At 44.9% G+C, this 25040-nt stretch overlaps 1 protein-coding gene across 1 annotated transcript in view; it reads right to left on the bottom strand.

Moving 5' to 3' along the window:
• JAK3 (Janus kinase 3) overlaps window positions 1–9452 on the bottom strand; it is a 49067-nt gene extending 39615 nt beyond the window's left edge. Inside the window, exons 1-3 of the mRNA XM_060232538.1 lie at window positions 9396–9452; window positions 4001–4211; window positions 152–275 (exon numbers count right to left, since the gene is read on the bottom strand). Coding sequence (XP_060088521.1) covers window positions 152–275; window positions 4001–4202 — 326 coding nt within the window. The 5' untranslated portion in view covers window positions 4203–4211; window positions 9396–9452. The remainder of the gene's footprint in view (window positions 1–151; window positions 276–4000; window positions 4212–9395) is intronic.
• Between the last annotated feature and the right edge of the window lie 15588 nt (window positions 9453–25040).

The raw sequence follows: 25040 nt of genomic DNA, 5'->3' as shown, positions 1-25040 counted from the left end.
GGCTGGGAAATGGAAAGGAAGAGGCTATAGATACAATGGGAGAAGCAGAACATGAAATGCCAAAGAGCTTGGAAGGCACAAGGTGAAGGGAGTGCCAAACAGAGGACTTATCTTAGGGAGGCTGATCTCAGCCTGGAGACATCCACAGTACCTAATTCTGTAAATCACCACTGTGCTGCATGACTCGTCCACGTGAAAGACATGGTTGGGCGGATACCAGCATGATAGATCTTCTGTGGCCAGGGAGAACAGGGGATGGCAGACAGGAAGAATGCCTGGGAGAAACAAGAAGATGGATCTTGGTTTCTGGTCATCACTGAGCATTCAGAGAGAGGGGAGAAACATGATGAGGGACCCTTCCAGCATGCCTAGGGCCAGCTGAGATACCTTACTGAGTACCCTTTTCTCGGGGCCAAAAGAGAGAAGGGAGGTAGCACTCCTCCATCATGCCTAGGTCCAGCTGAGGAATCTCAACAGTACCCTTTTCCCAGGACCTTCAGAAGGAAGGGAGGCAGCATCCAGATACCCCTTCAATATGCCAAAGTCCAGCTATGGCTGCCAAGCCCCCGGTCCAGGTGGGGGTTCCCCCACCTGTGAGGTTCCCAACCTGCTGGCCCACATTGGGCCGGTGGGGGGAACCTCCCCAGAAATCGTCGCAGTGATGACATCACCTGGAAGTGATGTCATCACGCCAGTGATGGTGCTTGGCAGCCACTCTAGGTGTTTCTGGGATAACTCTATGGTTTTCCTGGATGCCCGAGCCATTTGGGAGGGAAAACGCTATATTACAATAGGTACCATAGAGGTTTCACCTTCCAAATGGCTAGATGTCCGGGAAAACCATAGTTTTCCTGGAAATGGCTAGAGCAGCAGCAAGTGACATCGCCGGCACAATGATGTCACTTCTGGGTGACGTCATTGTGTCGCACGTGCGGAAAGCATGCACGTTAAAGTCCCCCACTGGACAATGGAAGGGACTTAGCAACCCTAGGTCCAGCTGAGGAACCTCAGGGAGCACCCTTTGCCCTAGGACCCTCAAAGGGAAATGAGACAGCATTCAGGGGTCCCTCCATGATGCTTAGGTCCAGCTGAGGAGCACCCTCTCCAAGGAATATTTGTATTAAATTTTAGTGCTGCATGTAATTTATGTGAGTCACTTTGAGATCCATTGTTTTGACAACAAAGGCGGGTATAGAAATACTTATTACTGATTTTTAAACTCTTGCATTAGGGAGGGGCGACTAGTGGTAGAGCACTAGTGATAGAGCACTCAGGTTCAGTAGCCAGCATCTCTTGTGAAAAGGGTCAGGTGATAGGTGACGTGAAAGATCTTGACCTGCTTTTCATGCAAAAGGTCCTTTGCTCAATCTCTGGCAACTCCAGTTAAAAGAACTGGGGTATCAGGTGACGTGAAAGATTTCCACCTGTGACCATGAAGAGCACTGGTGGTCAAAGTAGACAATTCTGACTTTGATATAGGGCAATTACATGCATCCTGTGCATGAAAGCAGCAAGTGTCTTGCTGACTTGTAGAGGCAATTCACACATTGCAAAAGACTGAAGTCCCTTTTCCATGTCTACAATGGACCTAGACAAATTGGGTCTGAACTCACTTGCGAAGCAACTCCCTGTGTACATGTGTAAACTGGCCTGATGTAGCAAAATTGATGTAAATTTTAATGTTTCTGTTAACTTCATTGGGGCAGACCTTCCATTTTTTAGAAAAAGTCTCTTTGCTTTATGACTTCCTGGACTTAACCACAATCCTTTCAGATTTGGCAGTACCTTTCCTAATTTAGGGAATGAATTCTATCTGGGCTTCAACTAGTGTGGTTTTACATTGCTTCAAAACACCCTCCAGGGATTTGATGCTGTTATGTTTCTCTTTCAGCTTCCTTCAAATATTCGTTTTTGTAAAATACCCTCTTTTGAAATCAAACATTACTCTTTTGGACTTTAGGGGTAACTTTCCATTGATGTGAATGGTGAACTTAATACTTAATTGGTTACTGCTCTAAATTAGTGCCACAAACATCTGCATCTTGCACCAGGCCTTGAGTCCTGCTGAGAACCAAGTCCAAAATCACCACTCTGGTTGGCTCTGTGACCAACTGTTCCACCACATGAGGGCTGCCAAGCCCCTGGGCCGGGTGGGTTTTCCCCCGCACTGGAGGTTCCCAACGCGCCAGCCCACATTGGGAACCTCCCGCGACATTGCTGGTGCGATGACATCACCCGGAAGTGATGTCATTGCGCTGACGACGCTGTGTGCCGGTCGCTCTAGGCATTTCCGGGAAAACTCTATGGTTTCCCCAGATGCTCTAGCAATTTGGGAGGGAAAACTTTATGGTACAATAGGTACCATGGAGTTTTTACCTCCCAAATTGCTAGAGCATCTGGGAAAAACCATAGAATTTTCCCTGGAAATGCCTAGAGCGACCAGCGTGTGGTGTCGCCAGTATGATGACATCACTTCTGGGTGACATCATTGTGCCACATGCGCATGCGAAAAAAGTCCCTTGCTGGAGGCTGAAGGGGACTTGGCAACCCTACACTACATAGTCATTTATGGTGCTTAGGAATCTTGTTTCTACAGTATGACTTCAGTCAATGTGAGGGTAGTTGAAGTCACCCAGCATCACATCATCATCTGCTTTAGTCACCTCCCTTATTTCCTTCTGCAGCTTGAGATCAGCCCTCAAGGGTTTGATCAGGGGGGTGGTAGTACTCCTGCACTTTTAAGCAATCCATAGGGCCCAATATTTCCACCCATATTGCTTCTGTTGGGGAATTCATTCCCCTAATGTTTTCTAACTTATTTGACCATCTGCCCTCTTTAATATACAATATACCTCCCCAGCATTTCCCTACCTGTCCTACTTATAGAGATTATATCCAAGAATGGCCATATCTTCTTCATTTTCCCCATTCCATCATGTTTCTTAAACCCCCACTAAATCTAAACTGCTATTTAGCACCAAGTGCTCCAGCTCCTCCATCTTGGCTCAGAGGCCTCTAGCATTCACATATAGGTACTGATAATGCGTTCCCCTCTCCAGCAGCTCCCTCAGCCATTTTGCTGCCACACAAGGACTTCCTTTGTCATCCACCTCTCATTCCCAAATTCTATTGTGCTCCTACTAATAATTTCATAAGCATTTATACTATCATGCCTTTGGAATGAGTAATCCTGACCCAAAGGCAACCAGCTCTGGTCAGCTTTCCCCCAGGGGATTAATTTAAAAACTGCTCTTCCATTGTTTGATGTTAAGCACCAGCAGCGTGGTTCTCCTTTGGTTCAAGTGAAACACATCTCTTTTGTATAGGTTCTGCTTGTCCCAGAAAGTTCTCCAGTGCCTAATAAATCTAAAGCCTTCCTCCTGGCTCCCACTTTCCATCTTTGCATTGAGAACCTTAATCTGTGCCTGCCTTAGCTCTTCCTGCATTTGGAGCTGGTAGCAGTTCTGAGTAGGGTTGCCAGCCCCCAGGTGGGTAGGATTGCCAGCCCCCTGTCAGTGGGTTTCCCCCCACTTTGGGGGGCTTTGATCTGCCACCAGCCAGCTGGCCGGTGGAGGAAACTCCACCCCCAAACAGGGACATCACTGTGTAACATCCCTGATGGGGGATGTCATGCCTTGATACTCTGATTTTTGGGCAAACTCTATGGTTTTGAAAGGAAGAAGCATAGAGTTTTGTCCCAAAAACAAAGCATTCCATGTGACATCACGAATGCAATGATGTCACTACCAGGTGATGCCATCACATTGGGGATGTCACATGTGATGTCCTGCCCACCCCCAGAATACCCCCCAGATCCGCTGCCACAACAGCAAGGGAATCTGGCAACCCTAGTTCTACGAACACTACTAGAACCTTCTTCTAAATACTACCCCCTTTGCCTCCCTTTCAGGTTTTCCACAGACTGCTCCTCTTGCTATCCTTCAGAGGTTGTAGCTGCCACAGAAAACGGGTGTGTGTGAAAAATGAAAGTTCAACTTACCACACGCTTTGGCAGCAGCCACACAAAGCTGCTCGGCAGTGTAGTCCCCGTATGTGAAGGTCAGGTTTCCGGCTGAATGTGGGGCCAACTGGAAAGAGTTCAGGTGGTGGTAAAGGCAGACGTGTAGGGCTCCTGAACTCGTGGAGGACAGGCTGTTAGATCTGTTGCTGATCAAGGGGGAGTCTTCACTGGTGGGAGACATTGTTCCGACCTGAAGGAAGGCATAAGTGGCACTTCTTAGTGGACTGAGGCCTGGATGTTTATGGCTCAGGAAGATCAACTTTGAAATGTTAAAGTGAGAGAAGAAGGAAAGGAGTCTCCCCTCCAGTTTTTTTTTTAAACAAATGCTTGGGTCTCACTGTCTGAGGAGTTTCACAATGAGTAAGGTACTCTCACAACAGAAAGCAGGTAAGGTTGCCAGCCTCAAGGTGGGCGCTGGAGATCTCCCAGAATTACAGCAGATGACAGAGATCAATTCTCTCAGAAAATGGCTGCTTTGGAGGGTGGACTGCATGACATTATACCCTGCTGAGGCCCCTCCAACTATCCTCCTCAGGCTCCACCCCCAAATCTCCAGGAATTTCCCAACCCAGAGCTGGCAACCCTATAACATGACCAGTATATATGGTTTACTCTTGAAATCTGCAGTGAGATGTACTTTGCAGTAGCAACCAGTCCTTCGCCATGTTATTATGGTTGCCAACTCCAGGTCGGGAACTTCCTGGAGATTTTGGAGGTAAAGACTCAGGAGGGTGGGTTTTGAGGAGAGGAGGAAGCTCAGCAGGTTACTATGCTATAGAATCCACCCTTCCAAGCAGCTGTTTTCTTCAGGGGAACTGATCTCTATCATCTGGAGATCAGTTGAAATTTCAGGCCCTGCCTGGAGTTTGGCAAACCTAATTCACGAGGACTTTGTATTATTAGAATCAGTCCTAAACAGAAGGAGAGAGAATGCCAGGCCAGAAGAGACTGATTTACAGCATAGCCAGGACTGTATCTGAGGGTTTGTGGTGGAAGCCAGGAATGCATCTATGGACCTTACATGGAGGCAATGCCTACCATATTTACAGCAGATGTCCATCGATACTGGTCAGCTGTGCTAGGAATTCCTTCATACATTTAATTCATTCCCCCCACAAGGGGACCCAAAGTGGCTTACATTGTTCTCCTCTCCTCCAGTTTATCCTCACAACAACCCTGTGAGGTAGGTTAGGCTGAGAAGGTGCGACTGGCCCCAGGTCACCCAGCAAGCTTCTGTGGCAGAGCTGGGATCTGAACCTGGTTCTCTTGGATCCCAGTCTGGCACTCTAACCACTGCAAGATGTTGACTGTTTATGAGAAATTGTGGATGTACTATAGATGTACTGTATGTACTTTCTTGTAACTGTCAGTCAACATTTACGGTTGGGGCATGAGACACAGATGTTGAAAAAAGTTGGGAGACAGAGAAATGCAAAGGAATATATAGTTATTTCCAGGAGTGTCCCAAATGTCAACTTCCTGGTGTTTCAAAAATTGTCATTCTCTAGACTGCAATTTACTCTGTGAACTTTCCCCTTCAGTAATATACCCAGGGCTTTTTTGTAGAAAAAGCCCAGCAGGAACTCATTTGCATATTAGGCCACCCCCCATGGGACCCCCTGATGTCACAAAAAGCCCAGCAGGAACTTATTTGCATATTAGACCACATCCCTGACCCCAAGCCAGTTGGAATTGCATTCCTGCACAAAAAAGCCCCGAATATACCCTTTTTTTTTTTTGGTTACCTATACATTTTTATTCTGCTCTCCTTACAAGGATCTCAGGGTGGTGTAAATTAGGGGTGTCAAACATGCAGTCCGGGGGCCCAGCAGGAACTCATTTGCATATTAGGCCACCCCCCATGGGACCCCCTGATGTCACAAAAAGCCCAGCAGGAACTTATTTGCATATTAGACCACATCCCTGACCCCAAGCCAGTTGGAATTGCATTCCTGCACAAAAAAGCCCCGAATATACCCTTTTTTTTTTTGGTTACCTATACATTTTTATTCTGCTCTCCTTACAAGGATCTCAGGGTGGTGTAAATTAGGGGTGTCAAACATGCAGTCCGGGGGCCGTCAGACCTCCGGAGGGCTCCTATCAGGCCCCCAAGCAACTGGCTGTCATCTGCTTCCTTCTTCCCCTCTCCTGCTTCCTTCTGCATAACGGCTTGCTTTGCCAGGCTTGCTCAATTGCACAGGAGCTACAGAGCAAAACCTCTGTTTTCTCCATTGGCTGAGGCTCCTCCCTTGGGGAGGAAGGGCAGGAAGGCAGAACTAATTTTTCCAGGCTCTCTCAATCACCAAAGCTACTGAGCCAAGCATCTCTTCCTTATATTGGCTGAGGCTCCTTCCCCCTCCTTCCCCTCCCTCAGTCCCCCAAGAAAAAGCCAGAGTTTCCTTTGCCCAGTTCCCTGGATCCCATGGGAGAAATAAAAAAAGCACCTTTAAGACCAATGAGTGCTGCGTTTTAAGTATGTTTTTAGGAAATATATATATTTAATTGTTTTTGACTGTGTCATTTATAAAGTTTATATCTCTTTATATTCCCTGCTGCTGCAATGATGGTATCGAATCTCTAGTCCATGTCATATTTGACTGTGAGGCTTATAATGATCATTGAGAAAAGGCCATACCTTTTACCAGTAACCAAAAATTGCAACTCCTTAAGACTCTTCTTAGCGGTAGGAACCCTGAGGTTACACACAAATTAGCAAAATTTGGCTGGCTTGCCACAAGAATAAGGAAATCTCTAATGATTCAGTCAGGAAATAGCTAAACACCTTTGCCAATCTGTTGGCTGTAATTGCCATGTTTTGTTAAATTTGTAGTTTTAGAACAGTATTTTATGTATGATTTTATGGACAATCAGTTTTAATTTTGTATGATTTTACTGCTTTAAATGCTGGCTTAGGCAGTGAATAAATAATTTATTAAGGGAAAAAACAAAGAGGTCTAGACAGGGTTTTTGTTTATCCTTGGTTTTAACACTAATTTTACATCTTCAGTGTCTTAAAGTCAGTATTCATATTTTATGTATATTTTAGGTGGTATCATATTTTAGTGTATAATAATTGTTGTATATTTATATCACCTTGTATTGGTTATGAATTGGACTTTTATGAATTGTTTGTTGGTTTATGATCGTTATATATATATATATATATATATATATATATATATATATATATATATATGCTTCTTAATCTTAAATACGTACACACATGACCAGGCCTGACATGGCTCGGCCCAACCCGACATGGTCTGGCCCAACAAGGCCTCATTTATCTCAGATCCGGCCCTCATAACAAATGAGTTTGACATCCCTGGAAATGGTTCTTTCTCCCTCATTTTATTGATTTAAGCATTTTAAACCATGCTTTTGTCACCAGTGGGGACCCAAAACAACTTACAGAATACAATTTAAGTAAACAAAGCAAATAGTCCCTGAGACCACATCCTGGGCAGGTCCTGTATCTGCTAGCATGGTGTACTCAGGGTTACATGCAACAAGCCATATTCAACAAGCCATATTTGGGGAGGGACGGTGGCTCAGTGGTAGAGCATCTGCTTGGGAAGCAGAAGATCCCAGGTTCCATCCCTGGCATCTCCAAAAAAGGGTCTAGGCAAATAGGTGTGAAAAATCTCAGCTTGAGACCCTGGAGAGCCGCTGCCAGTCTGAGAAGACAATACTGACTTTGATGGACCAAGGGTCTGATTCAGTAGAAGGCAGCTTCATATGTTCAAAGATCTCTTTGAGACTAGGTACCCCAAACAGAGGATAAATCAGAAGTTCAACCCAGATCTAATCAAGAGGGGAATTATTAATTGGACATGTTTTTAATTTAAGCAATGTTGTTGTTCAGTTGTCAATATCATGTTCTAGTACATGCTACTAATACCAGAGACTTAGAGCCAGAAGAACCCTGAGCGGTAGGTCAGAGTCAGACTGAGAGAGACCCCTCGATCACTCTGTGATTCAGTTGTCAACCTCCGGGTGGGGCCTGGAGAATTCCAGAATTACAGCTGATCCCCAGATGACAAAGATCAGTTCATCTGGAGAAAATGGCTGTTTTGGAAGGTGGACTCTATGGCATTATACTCTACTGAGGTTCCTCCTCTCTCCAAACCCACGCCGGCCTCCATCCTCAAAAAATCTCCAGGAATTTCCCAACCTAGAGTTAGTAGCCCTAATCTGTGAGCTTCATGGTGGTGTAGGGATTTGAACTTGGGTCTCCCATGTTCTATTTTGACACTGTTTCTGCAACATCACGTCGACTCTCGTATCTTTGCTCTCCCCAGATACATTTGTGTTTTGAGTGGTGGGAAGGGGAAAATGGTAGCTACCAAACGAAGCAGAGAAAGTAGGGTTGCCAGTTCCTGGTGGAAGATTCCTAGAGATATGGGGTTCAAGCCTGGGGAGGACAGGGACCTCAGTGGGGTACAATGCCAAAGAGTCCACCCTCCAAAGCACCCATTTCCCCCAGAGGAACTGATCTCTGTAGTCTGGAGATGAACTGGAATTCCAGGAGATCCCCAGGCCCCACTTGGAGCCTGGCTTCTGTAGGAGGAACAGACCCCACAAATGATTTTAACGACCGCACCTGACAGATGTACTAGGGTGCCAGTGAGTCTGAGGATTTTCTTAGGGATGGTCAAAGTCATAGAGCAAGATGGGATGGCGAGGCTCAAGGTGTACACTGGGGAGCTGCAGTAGTACTGGAGGTTTGACAGGAACAGTATAAAAAGCTGGACTTGGAGCGAGTTTGAGGAGTTCTCTGTATGCCTGCCACTGTGGCATTCCCTGAAGCTGCTTGCGCTAGAACCCATGAATTTTGGGAGGTTATCCTACCCTTTCACTGAGCAAACTTCCTATCACAGTGAGCGGCACAAATGTACCCTCTCGGTTGTTCTTTTTTTGTAAACCCCCCCCCCCCAGCAGGAACTAATTTGCATATTAGGCCACACTCCCTGACATCACCATTGTTTCACACAGGGCTTTTGTATAAATGCACAGCAGGAATTCATTTGCATATTAGGTCACACGCCCCCTGACATCACCATTGTTTTGCACAGGGCTTTTTTGTAGAAAGAGTCCAGCAGGAACTCATTTGCATATTAGGTCACACCCCCTGACACCAAGCCAGCCGGAACTGTGTTCCTGCGCATACCTGCTTTAAAAAAACAAAACAAAAACCCCAGTTCCTTTTTAACCAAGTTGTCAAACTGACGACTGTCGCCCACTAAGGTTTCTCTCTGTGCGGTTAAATTTCTGTTCCTTGTAGCTTTTCAAGGAAGAAGGAGATTGCCCATCCGTTTCTCATCTGAGCCCCCATCCCCTTCCTTTCTCCTGAGAGCAAAGTATACCCATTTACCTTGCTGAGGGTCTTTCCGCCTTCCCCTAAACCATTAGGTGACGCCTTGCCTGAACAGGGATGGGGCCCAAAGCCCTGAGCCTGGCAGGAGCTGCTGTTGTAGGCCAAAGCTTCTGGAACTGTGTAGGTGGATGGCTAGAAGGTTGATAATAATAATTTTTTAAAAACCCCTATCTTTGTTTCCTGTCTCTCTTCTGAGAACTTTGAGGTCTCTGACAGATTTCCTGTTGCTTGTTGAAACGGCAGCCCGCATGAGCAGTCTTTGCCCGCAGCGGGCAGAAGTACAGTGTGCACACAAACAGAGATCGATGCTTTACCTTCCAACAAAGTTTCTTCAGAATAATCATGCTAGATCATATGAACATATGAAGCTGCTATATACTGAATCAGACCCTGGGTCCATCAAAGTCAGTATTGTCTACTCAGACTGGCAGCGGCTCTCCAGGGTCTCAAGCTGACGTTTTTCACACCTATTTGCCTGGACCCATTTTAGTTGGAGATGCTGGGGATTGAACCTGGGACCTTCTACTTACCAAGCAGATGCTCTACCACTGAACCACTGTCCCTCCCGTGTCCATTTTATTTTTCAGAAATAAATAATTGTATTGGTGTCAGGGCAAAATGAGTCCAGGTCCAGTGCAAAATAAGTGGAAAGGGGCATCTCCAACCTCTGTTGAAATTCATTCTTACCCAGCGGGAGTATCAACAGAGAGTTTTCTGTATGCTTTCTTCCTGGGGTTGCCAGCCTCCACCTGGGGGCTAGAGATCTCCCAGGATTACAATTGATTTCCAGGCAACAGAGATTTGGTTCCTCTGGAGATAATGGCCACTTTGGAAGGTGGACTCTATGGCATTATACCCCACTAAAGTCCCGTCCCTTCCCTCCCCAAACCCCACCTTCCTCAGGTTCCATTCCCCAAATCTCCAGGTATTTCCCAACCTGGAACTGGCACGCCTAATCAGCCCCCATTATAGCAATTATGTGTGCAAAGTGCCATCAAGTTGCAGCTACCTGATGGCAACTCTGTTGGTTTTTCAAGGTAAGAAATGAACAGAGGTGGTTTGTGTTAGGGAATGATTCCAACATATCCCTGTATATGCACAGAGTATGCTAGGTTGTAAGCACTGTGCAAGCCATGTGGTCAGCTGTAGATGTGGGTGTGCAAGCATGGAACAAAAGATACATGGAGTCTTCTTAAGATTTCACACTAATAAGGAGTTTATTATATGAACTCCATTCTCTAGATAGGAAAGATGAGAGATAGCATAAAAGAACATAGGAACATAAGAGAAGCCATGTTGGATCAGACCAATGGCCCATCCAGTCCAACACGCTGTATCACACTGTGGGCCCCCCCACCAAAAACGGGCACCATTGGGAGGTCCATCAGTGGGGCCAGGACACTAGAAGCCCTCCCACTGTGCCCCCCCAAGCACCAAGAATACAGAGCATCACTGCCCCAGACAGAGAGTTCCAACAATACGCTGTGGCTAATAGCCACTGATGGACCTCTGCTCCATACATTTATCCAATCCCCTCTTGAAACTTTCTATGCTTGCAGCAACCAACGCCTCCTGTGGCAGTGAATTCCATGTGTTAATCACCCTTTGGGTGAAGAAGTACTTCCTTTTATCAGTTCTAACCCAACTGCTCAGCAATTTCATTGAATGTCCACGAGTTCTCATATTGTGAGAAAGGGAGAAAAGTACTTCTTTCTCTACCTTCTCTATCCCATGCATAATCTTGTAATATCTAATCTATATCTATATCTAATCTAATCTAACTAGCTGGATGTCCAGAGATGCAAGACGTGTCCTGCTCTCATGGTGCCAAGATGGAGAGTCTGGCAATCTACACTTCAAAGGAACAGCAGTAGAGAAGAAATGAAGGATGCTTATGCCTCTTTCTCTCTCTGACTCATTGGCAGGGCTGGCCCTGTCACTAGACAAACTAGGGTGCTGGCCTTCTGGGGGTGCCAAATTCGAGTGCTCCCATGTGACTAAGTGACGTTATCAGTGCAGGGGGTGGGGAGCCAGAAGTTAGCTTTGCCTAGGGTGCCAGTCAGTCTAGAGCTGGCCCTGTTGGTAGCCCCCTCTGAACTCTGAGGCTAAGAGACGGTGCAAAGGCTTCCCCTTCCAGAAGTTTGCCACTGCCTGTCTTAACATAGCAACCCTCTAACCAGGGTGATCTTGCCTAGCTTCTGAGATCCAACAAGATTGGGCTCGTCTGGGCCAGCCCAATTCAGATATTATAGAAATAATCTCTTATTAAAAAATCAAAGCCTTTCAGTTGTGCAGCTGGAAAAAATGGGAAATACCTGGAGATTTTGGGGACAGAGCCTGAGGAAAGCAGGGTTTGGGAAGGGGAAGGTTTTGTTGTCTTAAGATTGCATAAACAAGTTATTGGTTTTAAGAATAAGGATGATATGTGGTAAAAAGTTGAACACCGAGTGAGCACAGATGGATAGGGAAAGAAAGGTGAAGACTGCAACAATACATATTTCTTTGTCATAAAAGCATCTTCCATAAGTGCATTGTTTGAAAACAAGAATTTTCAAGCTGTTCAGTTTTGGAATGTGCCAGGATCCCAATATTTTAGTAAATTCTTGAGGACCTCCCTCCCCTCTGCTACCTTTCAGTAGCAAATTCATCTGTTTCAGCAAAATATCACAGGAATTTTGCTGGGCTGGCATGAAAATGCGAACGCTGCAAGAATGCAACTTGCCCAGTTAGCAAACTGAATCTTTGGAAACGAAACAAATTTTGAAGGCCACCCAAACATTCAGAATGTAAAAGTGGAAGGGCTTTAATAGTCCACTAAATTTCTGTGGGTTCTGCCTTTCTCCTCTACTGATTTCAGATGCAAATTAGCACCTTCCATCCCAAACCCACTATATTATGTGTGTGATATAAGAAGGAATTCCTGTCTGTTCACGAAGAGGCTTTCAATTTAATCCCCATATTTATATTATAAAGGCTGAAACCTGTAGGTGGCGTCACTCTCCACCACATAGGTACTTTTGAACTGATAACTGGTCAGTACTTATAACAAACTGAAGTGAACCAAAGACATGAAGCAGCTTGTTTTGGGCTACCTTAGGACTCAGGAAATCACTGAGAGCCACTTCATCTTTTAAAAAAGAGTTTCAGCTATGGTTTCAAAAGAGTAGTGACTACTAGATGGATATCAAAGAGACACTATCGCACAGAGCTAGACTGAGGGGAGAGAAGCCAAGCAGAAGGTTTGGAAGATATCAGTGTGATCCCGCTAGCTGGCCTACTGTAGAGAAGATAGTACTTTGCCCAAAGGTAGCTAAGGTCTATCTGTAACCAAGGGTGCCAGTCAAAGGCCCTCTCGTACCTGCCCAGGGAAATGCTGATTGCCACTTTGGGCTCAGTCAGCATTTTTTCTCCAGGCCAGTTTGGCCAAGGATCCTGGAGGTTGTTGCCATCTTCTGGGCAAGAAGAAGAAGAAGAATTGCAGATTTATACTTCACCCTTCTCCCTGAATCAGAGACTCAGAGCGGCTTACAATCTCCTATGTCTTCTCCCCCCACAACAGACACCCTGTGAGGTGGATGGGGCTGAGAGTGCTCTCACAGCAGCTGCCCTTTCAAGGACAACTCTTGCGATAGCTATGGCTAACCCAAGGCCATTCCAGCAGGTGCAAGTGGAGGAGTGGGGAATCAAACCCGGTTCTCCCAGATAAGAGTCCGCACACTTAACCACTACACCAAACTAGCAGGGTTCACTAGGGATGTTTGTGTGGGTGGATGGAGGGAGGTATTTGTGAAGTTCCTGTACTGTGCAGGAGGTTGGATTAGACGTCCCTTCCAACTCTATGATTCTATGATTCAGAGCGTTTTGGCTGTTAGTTTCAGGGTCATAATAGCCTAGAGCTGGTGTGTATGTATGAGGGGGGGGGGGAAATCAGTTTTCAGGGATGGAGGGTTAGACTTGCTCTACATTTCGGAGCCATTTGTTCCCCTTTCTGGTGGTTTTTTTTTTTTGTCTGTTTCTGTCATATTTTTGTTTGTTTTCGTATTGTAAGGTGCTTTGGGGGTCCCCACTTGGGGAGAAAAGTGGGATAGAAATGATTAGATAAATAAGAACACGGCCCCCATATACATAAAGCCCCAAGCCTAAACACTTGATAATTTTTGTTGTCAATAGCAAAGGGTTAAATAACAAGGGAATTGTGAGACTGCCAAACTCACCCATTGGCTTTGGATGAGTGGTCCTCTGAACATGCACAGAGAAGCTTCGTTCATGATTGATCATACAAATCCTCCTCCTCCTCCTCTTCTTCTTGAATGGCTTTTTGCTGTTGGCTTCATCTGTGTTTTGTACACATGTAGGATGCGTGTGGACCACTGCGGCACAGAGTGGTAAAGCTGCAGTACTGCAGTCGGAGCCCTCTGCTCATGACCTGAGTTCGATCCCAGCAGAAGCTGGGTTCAGGTAGCCGGCTACAGGTTGACTCAGCCTTCCATCCTTCCGAGGTCGGTAGAATGAGTCCCCAGCTTGCTGGGGTGAAAGCGTAGATGACTGGGGAAGGCAATGACAAACCACCCCGTAAAAAGTCTGCTGCGAAAACGTCGTGAAAGCAATGTCACCCCAGACTCGAAAACGACTGGTGCTTGCACAGGGGACTACCTTTACCTACCTTTAGGATGTGTGTGCGCATGTGGAAAGAGACAGCGAGAGAATACTTTAATAATATTGATTTATCAGTGCACAAAAATGATGGGAGATGTTTGGTACAAGGAAACAACATGTCACAAGAATGATGTGTTTACATTATTTATTTATTTAATTTCCTACTCCCCTTTCTCCCCAATGGGGACCCAAAGGGCCTGACATTGTTTCCCTCTCCCCTGTTTTATCCTCACAATGACAGCCCTGTGAGGTATGTTAGACTGAGTGTAAGTGGCCCAGGGTCACCTAGTGAGTTTCCATGGCAGGAATGGGGATTTAAAACTGGGTATCCCACACTGTAGTCCAACACTCTTAACCATTGCACCTCATTGGTTTGCACAATGGGGAAACAAACTCAAAATGGGAATTTCCTGAACCAAACAGCAGAGAAAGATGCTATTGAAATCATCACTAGCAACATCTTTCCATTACAGTTATACTGCAGGATGGGATTTGTTGCATACATTCACTGTTTTTTGGCAATCCATTAGACAATGTGAGGAATGAAGCAGGAAAAAGAAAGCCTGGCCCCATTAATTTGGAATTTGGAGGGGATTATACTTGGATAGTTTCTGATGGGGAAATTGCCTCAAAGGTTGCCACACATGCAGTGTTGTGGCCTGCCCCAGGCCATCAGGATGGTGGGATAAGGAGCTTTATGAAACCACAAGCCCAAGCAGAGGTGTATTGCAGATGTGAAAAATCCTTCCCTCTTGGCACTCAACCAGAGGCATTTGTGCAAGAGAGTAGTAGCCTTGCCGAATGGGTGTACCTCTTTGAAACTTCAGTAGACAAAAGATGCTGTTTGATTTTGCAAGAGAAGTGACAGGAGACATAAATCCAAACATCCACTTTTTGGTGCCAAGGGAACCTGCTTTGCCCTTTCCAGGCCAATATTTATTTGGGGAGTGCTGAGTTCCCTGACAAAACTGGATTTCTTTAGGTCTCTAACCTCTCTCTCTCTCTCTGACCTCTTGCTCTGAACACATGAAGCCACCCTCTACTGAGTCTACTGATGGATCATGCAATTTCTACTCTGATTTCTCTTTCATACAATTTCCTACCTGACTCTTTTAGCTGGAGATGCTGGAGATTGAAGCTGAGACTTTCTGCAGGTGCTCTACCCAGACCCATAGTATGGGTGTCAAATAGGGTTGCCAGCTTCCAGGTGGTGGCTGGAGATCTCCCATTATTACAACAGATCTTCATGTGACAGAGATCAGTTTACCTGGAGAAAATAGCCGGAAAGTGGACTCTATGGCAGGGGTGGCCAACAGTAGCTCTCCAAATGTTTTTTGCCTACAACTCCCATCAGCCTCAGCCAGCATGGTCAATGGCTGAGGCTGATGGGAGTTGTAGGCAAAAAACATCTGGAGAGCTACCATTGGCCACCCCTGCTCTATGGCATTATACCCCATTGAAGTTTTCCCCCTCCCCAAACCTTGCCCTCCTCAGGTTCACACCTCAAATGTACAGGTATTTCCCATCCCTGAGCTGGCACCCCTGTTGTCAAGGCATGGCTTTTATTTGGGCTTCCTACTTCTAATGAAGTAGCAAGGGGACAGTCTAATGAGTTGCAATGAGTAAATTCTATAGAATGACTAAATGAGTAAATCCTATGGAAAAGAACTTGGCATTAGGATACTAACCTGTGGTTTCCCCTGAACTGCTGGAAATCTGACATTATATTCAACTCCAGGAGCACCTTAAAGACCAGCAGGAGTTTCAGGATGTAAGTTTTAAGAGTGAAAGCTCCTTTTGTCAGACATGAATAGGAATGGAGATCTTGGAATCTTTAATATCAGTCTTTATATATCTCCCCTCTAAAACTGCAGATGGGACTACTTGCCATCTCACCAAAGTGGAAGTTTTCAATTGACTGGTTACCTCCAGGATGGAGAGATAAGGTGCCCGCGCAACAACCTATTTAAGCTTCTCTGGAATAAAAAAGTTTGGGATGTTGTTAATATCACTTTGACGCTCCATGTCGAGCAACCTTTGTTTAATCATTGTTTTTGCTCAATCATAACCCATTGGCAGAATGAATTCAAAAGAGAAATCCATGTTCTGCAGTTTAGAATGGATGACTTTCTCCCAAGAGTCATTCCAACAAGACATAGGCCAGCAACATTTGCTTTGGCATTTTTGGAGCAGCACTGGCAGTGGGCATTAGTTTGATCATCTTCTGTTATTATTATAGAATCTTTATCACCGTCATAAAGGAACTGGACACTGAGATCAATCCTTGCATTAAGATGTCCCCCAATTATAACCTTGTCCACCACATTATCTATAATAAGATCTTGTTAAGTATTGCTCCAGATCAGCTCAGATTACCGTAGGCTTCCCAACCCTCCCACCCTGGCGGGGGACCCCAGGATTCGCAGCCTCTTCCCCCGCTCTCCAAAACAATGGAAGGGGGGAAGCGGTGCCAAGGAGCGTGGCGAGCCACCCCATCTTGGAGCGGGCGACGCCGCTGCGCGGCTGCCGCCTCTTCTCTGCTTCACCGTAGCTGCTCCTCCAAGATGGGCTCAAGCTGAGCCCATCTCGGAGGAGCAGCTAAGGTGAAGCGGAAAAGAGGGGGCAGCCGCGCAGCGGCATCGCCTGCTCCGCTCCGCCTCTGAGGTAAAATCAGAGAAGGGGAGGGTGGAGGCAGGCCAGGAGCGTGGCGAGCCGCGAATCTGGGTCCTTCTAGGACCCGGACTCGCGGCTCTCCATGCTCCTGGCCTGCCTCCACCCTCCCCTTCTCTGATTTCACCTCAGAGGCGGAGCGGAGCAGGCGATGCTGCTGCGCTGCCGCCTTTTCTCCGCTTCACCGTAGCTGCTCCTCCGAGATGGGCTCAGCGTGAGCCCATCTCGGAGGAGCAGCTACGGTGAAGCGGAGAAGAGGCGGCAGCAGCGCAGTGGCGTCGCCCGCTCCTCTCCACCTCTGAGGTGAAATCAGAGAAGGGGAGGGTGGAGGGAAGGAAGGCATTTAAAAAATTGTGAGGTCCCTTTAATTGTGATGGACAGAACTCCCTTTGGCTTACCCTTTTTTACCCATAGTTGGGATTACAGTAGTCTACAGGTTAGAAAGGAAGGAAGAAAGGAAGAGAACGGAAATCTCTGTTGCCTTTTCTTGTCTTCTCCTATTACACCTAAATGTTTTGCTTTATAGTTGTTTCTGTAATCAGAACTAAATTAAGACAGATGTTCTAATTCACCCTCCTTGCACTGTAGTACTATAAATCCGAAAGTCACAGCCTTAATTAGCCAGCTGATGTTGCATCGGATGTTATTAGGGCAGAAGACATTAAGCAAGATAGCAATCAGCAGAAAAGTTTTCTGAACTCTGCAGCATACACTGTAACAAGTCCAAATAACAATTTAGAATTTCCAGGAGCATTATCTTGATTAATCTATTGTTGCTGCATCAAATGTTAATAGAACAGAAAACACCTACCAGGGCAATAACATTGCAGTATAGTTGACAAACTCCAGGCAGCTGATAAGTAGCCCCTTAGAGTTTGAGCTTGCTACAACAAAATTATAGTTTTATGATAAAATAGATGGATAGATAGATAATGATAAGAACATAAGAGAAGCCATGTTGGATCAGGCCAATGACCCATCCAGTCCAACACTCTGTGTCACACAGTGGCAAAAAAAAATTATATATATATAAATAGTTTTATATATATATATATATAAAACTATATACACACACATATATATACACACTGTGGCTAATAGCCACTGATGGACCTCTGCTCCATATTTTTATCTAACCCCCTCTTGAAGCTTCTATGCTTGTAGCCGCCACCACCTCCTGTGGCAGTGAATTCCACATGTTAATCACCCTTTGGGTGAAGAAGTACTTCCTTTTATCCGTTTTAACCTGACTGCTCAGCAATTTCATCAAATGCCCACGAGTTCTTGTATTGTGAGAAAGGGAGAAAAGGACCTATTTCTCTGCTTTCTCCATCCCATGCATTATCTTGTAAACCTCTATCATGTCACCCCGCAGTTGACGTTTCTCCAAGCTATAGAGCCCCAAGCGTTTTAACCTTTCTTCATAGGGAAAGTGTTCCAACCCTTTAATCATTCTAGTTGCCCTTTTCTGGACTTTTTCCAATGCTATAATATCTTTTTTGAGGTGCTGTGACCAGAATTGCACACAGTATTCCAAATGAGACCGCACCATCAATTTATACAGGGGCATTATGATACTGGCTGATTTGTTTTCAATTCCCTTCCTAATAATTCCCAGCATGGCATTGGCCTTTTTTTTATTGCAATCGCACACTGGCTTGACATTTTCAGTGAGTTATCTACCACGACCCCAAGATCTCTCTTTTGGTCAGTCTCTGCCAGTTCACAACCCATCAACGTATTTGTAGCTGGGATTCTTGGCCCCAATGTGCATTACTTTGCACTTGGCCACATTGAACCTCATCTGCCACGTTGACGCCCACTCACCCAGCCTCAACAGATCTCTTTGGAACGCCTCACAATCCTCTCTGGTTCTCACCCCCCTGAACAATTTAGTGTCATCTGTAAACTTGGCCACTTCACTGCTCACTCCCAACTCCAAATCATTTATGAACAAATTAAAGAGCATGGGACCCAGTACTGAGCTCTGCGGCACTCCACTGCTTACCATCCTCCACTATGAAGACTGCCCATTTATGCTCACTCTCTGCTTCCTATTAATTAGCCAGTTTTTGATCCACAAGAGGACCTGTCCTTTTACTCCAAGACTCTTGAGCTTTCTAAGGAGCCTTATATAGAGATAGATAGATAGATAGATAGATAGATAGAGAGATAGATAGACAGACAGACAGACAGACAGACAGACAGACAGACAGACAGACAGATAGATAGATAGATAGATAGATAGATAGATAGATAGATAGATAGATAGATAGATATTATTATGGTCATAAGACCAGCCATATACATATAGTTTAATTTTAAAAAATATTGTATACAAAATACAAGATATACAGACTAAAAAGATAAAATTAGAGCCTAGTTAATATACAGTTTCCATGACTTAAGTATCAGTACACAAAATCTAGCTATTTAATAAGTGCTCTTGGGCTTCTTATCAGATCAAACCAGATAGCTTTATTTGTGTAATCAAGACTCTTATCCAGTAATAGGGAAGTAATCTCCAAATGAACCTATAATCAAATGAGTTATAAATCAAGCCGTTGTATAAGTTGCTTGATAAGAAACCTTTTAGAAATCCATAGAACTCCTGGAGGACATCTGCAAGAACCAGCGCCCAACTAGAATTCCTCGGGTCAAAGGACACTGTCAGAAGCCTGCAACCAAAGGTCCAGAGAAGAAAAGAAGCAAACAGAGTGAAGTCTGGCTTGATCAGCCTCTCTTTACAAAGTTCTTGTGGGCTTGCATCCATTTTGAGGAAGGGAATGCCAAGGTACACCTTGACAGGTGAAGGGAGAGCTATAAAGGGCACAGCTTTAATTGTGGCACAGTACCCCATACTTCAGGAATAGAAGGCACCAATGGATCAAGGAAACGAACCAGTGGGTTGTAGGGACCATATCACTCCAATCTTGTTCCATCAACACTGGTTTCCAGTGTGCTTCCAGGCTCAATCCAAGGTGCTGGTACTGAACTTTAAAGCCCTATATGGCCTGGGAACAGGGCTGGCCCTGCCACTAGGCAAACTAGGTGATTTCCCAGGGTGCCAGCCTTCTGGGGATGCTGAATTGGGCACCTTCAATGAGTCTCAGTGATGTTATCAGTGTGGGGGTGGTAGTGCCAGAAGTTTGCCTTGCCTAGGGTGCCAGACAGTCTAGAGCCAGCCCTGCCTGGGAACAACCCACACCTTAAGGCAGGAGTGTCGAGCTCATTTGTTATGAGGGCCGGATTTGACATAAATGAGACCTTGGGTGCATTCGCACAGAGTAAAAACATGCTTTGCAACTGTATTTTTACTCTGTAAGAATAGCAAAATCCACATGCAAACAGTCGCCGTGTGAAAGCACCCCTTGTTGGGCTGGGCCATGTGTGTCATAAAATGTAATATCAGGTAGTAGAGATATAAACTTTATAAAGGGTTTTGTTTGATTTCAATTTATGCCAATAAAGGCTGACTGACGGACTGAATTTTATAAAGGACACAGACGAACACAATTAAAGGTTTTTTTTAAACTTAAAGTAAAACATGCTTAAAAGATTAGCACTCTTGCAATATTTTGTTTATTTAACAGTCTCTGATAACTGATAACAGTTTCTGATAACTGATTACCTCTTGCTCTGAATTATTGCATCAAAATCTGGAGACAATGTGCTGTAGCAATCTTGAGGATGCTGTTCAGGTGTGCAACTGTAAGTTGCAAACCTACATTTCATTTACTGACATTAATTACAGAAGTCTCATGGTCAGTGCTTTGAGCCTGAGATGCAGAGGAAAACATGAAATGGCAGGGCATTGTGATCTTTTGTACATAAGTTGCTTGGTGTGCTGGTCAAGAACATATGAAGGCACCATGACACAGACTGAAGGCTATGTGTTTGTCTACAAAACTATAGTCTTCCCCAGAAAAGTAACTACAATTCCAGTGTGGCAGTGCAAGAACAGAGAGATAGCAATGTATAGTGGGTCAGTATCAGCCTACAATCTGGCAAGTTCAAATTTCCATTCTATAAAGGAAATGTGTTGGGTGAACTGGGTCTGGATACACACTTTCAGACGCATCCATCTTACTGGCTTGTTGTTATTCCTCATTTCAGTAGTTCACATTGCTTTCCTACTGAGAAAGACTGGATCTTGAAAGCATGAACACAGTAAACAAAAAAGGGGGGGCAGTTGCACCCAGGAGAGCCCTGGCATAACAAGTCCAACAAACTCTCTCTCTCTCTATGTGTGTGTGTGTGTAGCAAGGCAAAAAGCTCATACCTTAAATAAAATTTTGTTGGTCTTAAATGTGCTTTCTTTGTATCTCTCCTGTGGGATTGTAGGAACTGGGCAAAGCAAGCTCTCACTCTTTCCCTCCCTCCCCAGGGGATGAGGTAGGGGAGGAGCATCAGTCAATGGAGGGGCTTGGCTCAGTAGCTTCACTGTGTGATTGAGACAATCTGGCAAAGCAAGCTCTTGCGCTTTCCCTCCCCCCTCCAAAGGAGGAGCCTCAGACAATGGAGGGAAGACAGACTTTGCTCCATAGTTCCTGTGCGATTGAGAGAGCCTGACAAAGCAAGCTGTGATGTAGAAGGAAGCAAGAGAGAAGGAGAAGGAAGTTGATGAGGGTCAGTTGCTTGCAGGCTGCATACAAGCCCTGTGGGCCACACATTTAACACCCCTTCCTTAAGGACTGCCTTCTCCCATACGGACCTACACACTCCTGTCATTTTCACAGGCCCTGATTCAGTCGCCTCCTCCATTTGAGGCTAGCTGAGTGGCAACCTGAGAAAGGACTTTCTCAACTGTGGCACCAAACTTTGGAACTTCCTCTCTAGGGAGATTTGTCCATCTCCCTCTATGGGGATCTTCTGCCAGTGGGTAAAGATTTATTTGTTTTGTTTGCCATGCCCCCAGTAATGGTTACTATCCCTCCTTCCTGGTTCTGATGTTGTTTGTTTGTGTGCTGTACTGAATTATTTTATAATTTAGATGCATTTTAATTGTTTGATTTGTTAAAAAAATATCCACTGCCTTGGGGACTGCAATCCGGTGCAACGGTGGCATAGAAAGGTTTCAAATACATATAAATAATAAACAAGTGTTCCTCTCCCTCCCCTCCCCCAGTTTGGAACACTTTTTCAAGCAATAAAACCAAGGAGGTTATATTAAAATAGGCATTTAAAAAGTTATGTACCTAGTAAAGGAAAGTTACTTTTGATACAGTGCTGGAGCTGCCACCCCTGACCTAAATAGCTCAGGCTTGCCAAATCTTGTCAGATCTTGGAAGCCAGTAGAACAAATGAACCAAACAACCTCAGTGTACAGTATAACAATATTGCTTATTTCCTATGTCCAGTATTAATATATACTTAGGCTGCAATCACTCACACTAAATAATGCACTTTCAATCCACTTTCAATGCACTTTCCATCTGGATTTTGCCAGTTCACACAGTAAAATCCAGTTGGAAAGTGCATTGAAAGTGCATCATTTAGTGTGTGTGATCGTAGCCTTAAAGTCACATTCATTTGGTACATAAATGATTGCATCCTATCCTCATGAACTATTTTGAAACTGACAAGACCCACGGGAAATTGACAAATGTCAGGGTCTGCAGGATGATTGTAATGAGCAATGGTTCTAGATAATGGAGATGAGGTTCTAACTTCTAATGATGTAAGCGACTTGAGGAAGGCTGACGAAAATGTACTAAAATCTAGAAAGTGTGTCTCGCTTATCATCAGGTGACGCCTTCTGCATCTCTGAATGCTGTGATAAAAGACTGCAACTTGTCTATCACTTTGTGGTAGTGTCGTGCTTCTGGAAATGCAAATGGAGCTGGTGCACCCTTTAAAAATGTTGAGGATTTGTGGAATTTTGAAACTAGTATATGAGGATGCAATCATTTATGTACCAAATGAATGTGACTTTAAGAAGTTATGGAGTGTTTGAGAAGTAAGAAATGTGGGTAAAATTTATTAAGAATGGAAAACTGAATGTATAAATGTTTGCTATTCCAGATTAATGAAGATGTTCTCAAAGTTGCGACTTCTTGATGAAGGCTACGGAAATGTATTTCGATTCTGGTAATGTATTTACAGTAAAGTGCATCAAGGTTCTCCAGGATATAGTTGAACCTGCTGTGAATGTAAAGGACATTTAAATTTTCCCACAGAGTACATTTGAGCTTTGTGGAAAGTGTGATCAATGGTAGAAGCATGCACTAAGATGGTGTACACTGTAAACCTAATCTGTGAAGCTGTATTGTGTAGAACAGGGGTGGCCAAACTTACTTAATGCAACAGCCACATAGAATAAACATCTGACATGAACATCAGATGTTTGAGAGCAGGCAGGCAGGCAAGAAGGAAGGAAGGAAGGAAGGAAGGAAGGAAGGAAGGAAGGAAGGAAGGAAGGAAGGAAGGAAGGAAGGAAGGAAGGAAGGAAGGGAGGAAGACGGGCTATTTTTGAGCAGGAATGCACAGGAATGCAGTTCCAGTTGGCTTGGTGTCAGGGGGCATGGCCTAATATGCAAATGAATTCCTGCTGGTCTTTTTTTTTTTTTTACAAAAAGGCCCTGTGTGAAATAACAGTGATGTCATGGGGTTTGGCCTAATAAGCAAATGAGTTCCTGCTAGGCTTTTCTACGAAAAAAGCCCTGGAAGGAAGGAAAGAAAAACGGAAAGAAAGGTGGAAATAGGAGGGGAGAAAGAGGGAGAGGTGGAAAGAAAATAATTTTTACTTTAACTTTTACTTCAAGCTGCTGGAAGACTTAGCTTGGAGAAGTGATTTAAAGAGACAGCCTTCTCCAAGCCAGCTGACAGAGTAGTGGGGTCTTTGAATGCCACACAGTGTGTGAAAGAACCACATGTGGTTTCTGAGCCGCAATTTGGCCACCCCTGGTGTAGAAATTGACTGTGTTCAATAGCAAATAGAGTGTTAGGGTAAACTGATACAAGTAATATTACTTGCAATACTGGAAGTGCATATATAGAGATAGTTACTGTTTAACTTGAGTGTTGGTTTTTATTATACAGTTTCTGAAATTCATTAGCATCCCTACTCTAGGGTCCAAGTAGATTAATAAAAGGGGAAAAAACAAAACCCCAAACAGTGGTTAGGTGTTGCCAACCACCAGGTGGGGGCTGGAGATCTCCTGGAGTTACAACTGATCTCCACACAACAGACATCAGTACACCTGGAGAAAATGGCTGCCTTGGAAGGTGGGCTCTGTGGCACTATACCTTACTGAGGTCCCTCCCCTCCCCAAATCCCACTGGCCCCAGCATCTGACCCCAGATCTCCAGGTATTTCCCAAGCAAGAGGTGGCAACCCAGGAGAAGCTAGCTGGGAAGAGATGCACAGTGCAAACAACCAGAGAGTCACAAGCCCTGGCTTGGTGATGGGCTTGCCTGTGATTTTTGTTGCACGATAGTGTTGGCCAGTATTCAGAACAGGTGTCACGGGTGTGGTGACCTTTAAAAGTACAATCATTTGTAGTCAGATTCCCAAGCAATTCCCAAGCTGTTAAAATGCTTGAAAATGTGCATGTGATTTCTTTCTCAGGTGCCAGAGACATAATGGGATAACAACACACACACACCCTGGTCCCAGTTCTGAGCTTTCTTGAGCAAAGACAGGATAAAATACATACAATCTGCCAGCCTTGAATCTACCAAAGGCAATTGTAAGAGCATAAGAGCAGCTGTATTGGATCTGACTGATGCACCACCTAGTCAAATATTCTGCTTCTTGAAGAGGCTGACCAGATTCCCTCAGAAAATCTGCAAATGGGCATGCAAGTCCAATTTCCCTGTCATTGCCTCACCCGGCACAGGTGTCCAGTGGGCTGCTGCCTCTGAACATGGAGGTTCCACATATTTATCAAGGGCGATCAGGGCCAGTGTGTGGGAGTAGGCAAAGTAGGCACCCGCCTAGGGCACCAACTGACCAAGTGCCGATGGACACCCCCTCCTTGATGCATGACTCTGGCTCCTGACTGCTGCTGCCTCATCCTCTCCTACCACCAAGCTGCCCCCGGCAAAGCCAAGCTGCCCCCCTCTCCCCGATGTGTGACTTGGCCTCCCATTTTGTCCTCTCCTGCCATCCTCCTTTCTGGCTTGGCCAGCAAACACTTATTCTCACAATTTTTAAAATAACTTACCACATTTTTTTAAAAAAAATTAAAATTAAATATCAGGAAATTAAAAATGTGAACATTTTCAAGTTTGGTGCTCTTGATTTTCCCTACAATTTAGTTTTTATAATCCGGGGGGGGGGGTGCTAGTGGGTGACTCGCCTAGGGCACCAGA

The sequence above is a fragment of the Heteronotia binoei genome, chromosome 2, assembly GCF_032191835.1.
Source record: "Heteronotia binoei isolate CCM8104 ecotype False Entrance Well chromosome 2, APGP_CSIRO_Hbin_v1, whole genome shotgun sequence".
NCBI classification, from domain to species: domain Eukaryota; kingdom Metazoa; phylum Chordata; class Lepidosauria; order Squamata; family Gekkonidae; genus Heteronotia; species Heteronotia binoei.
The sequence above is the reverse complement of the archived record's forward strand: the minus strand, read 5'-3'. Positions and strand labels throughout refer to the sequence as shown.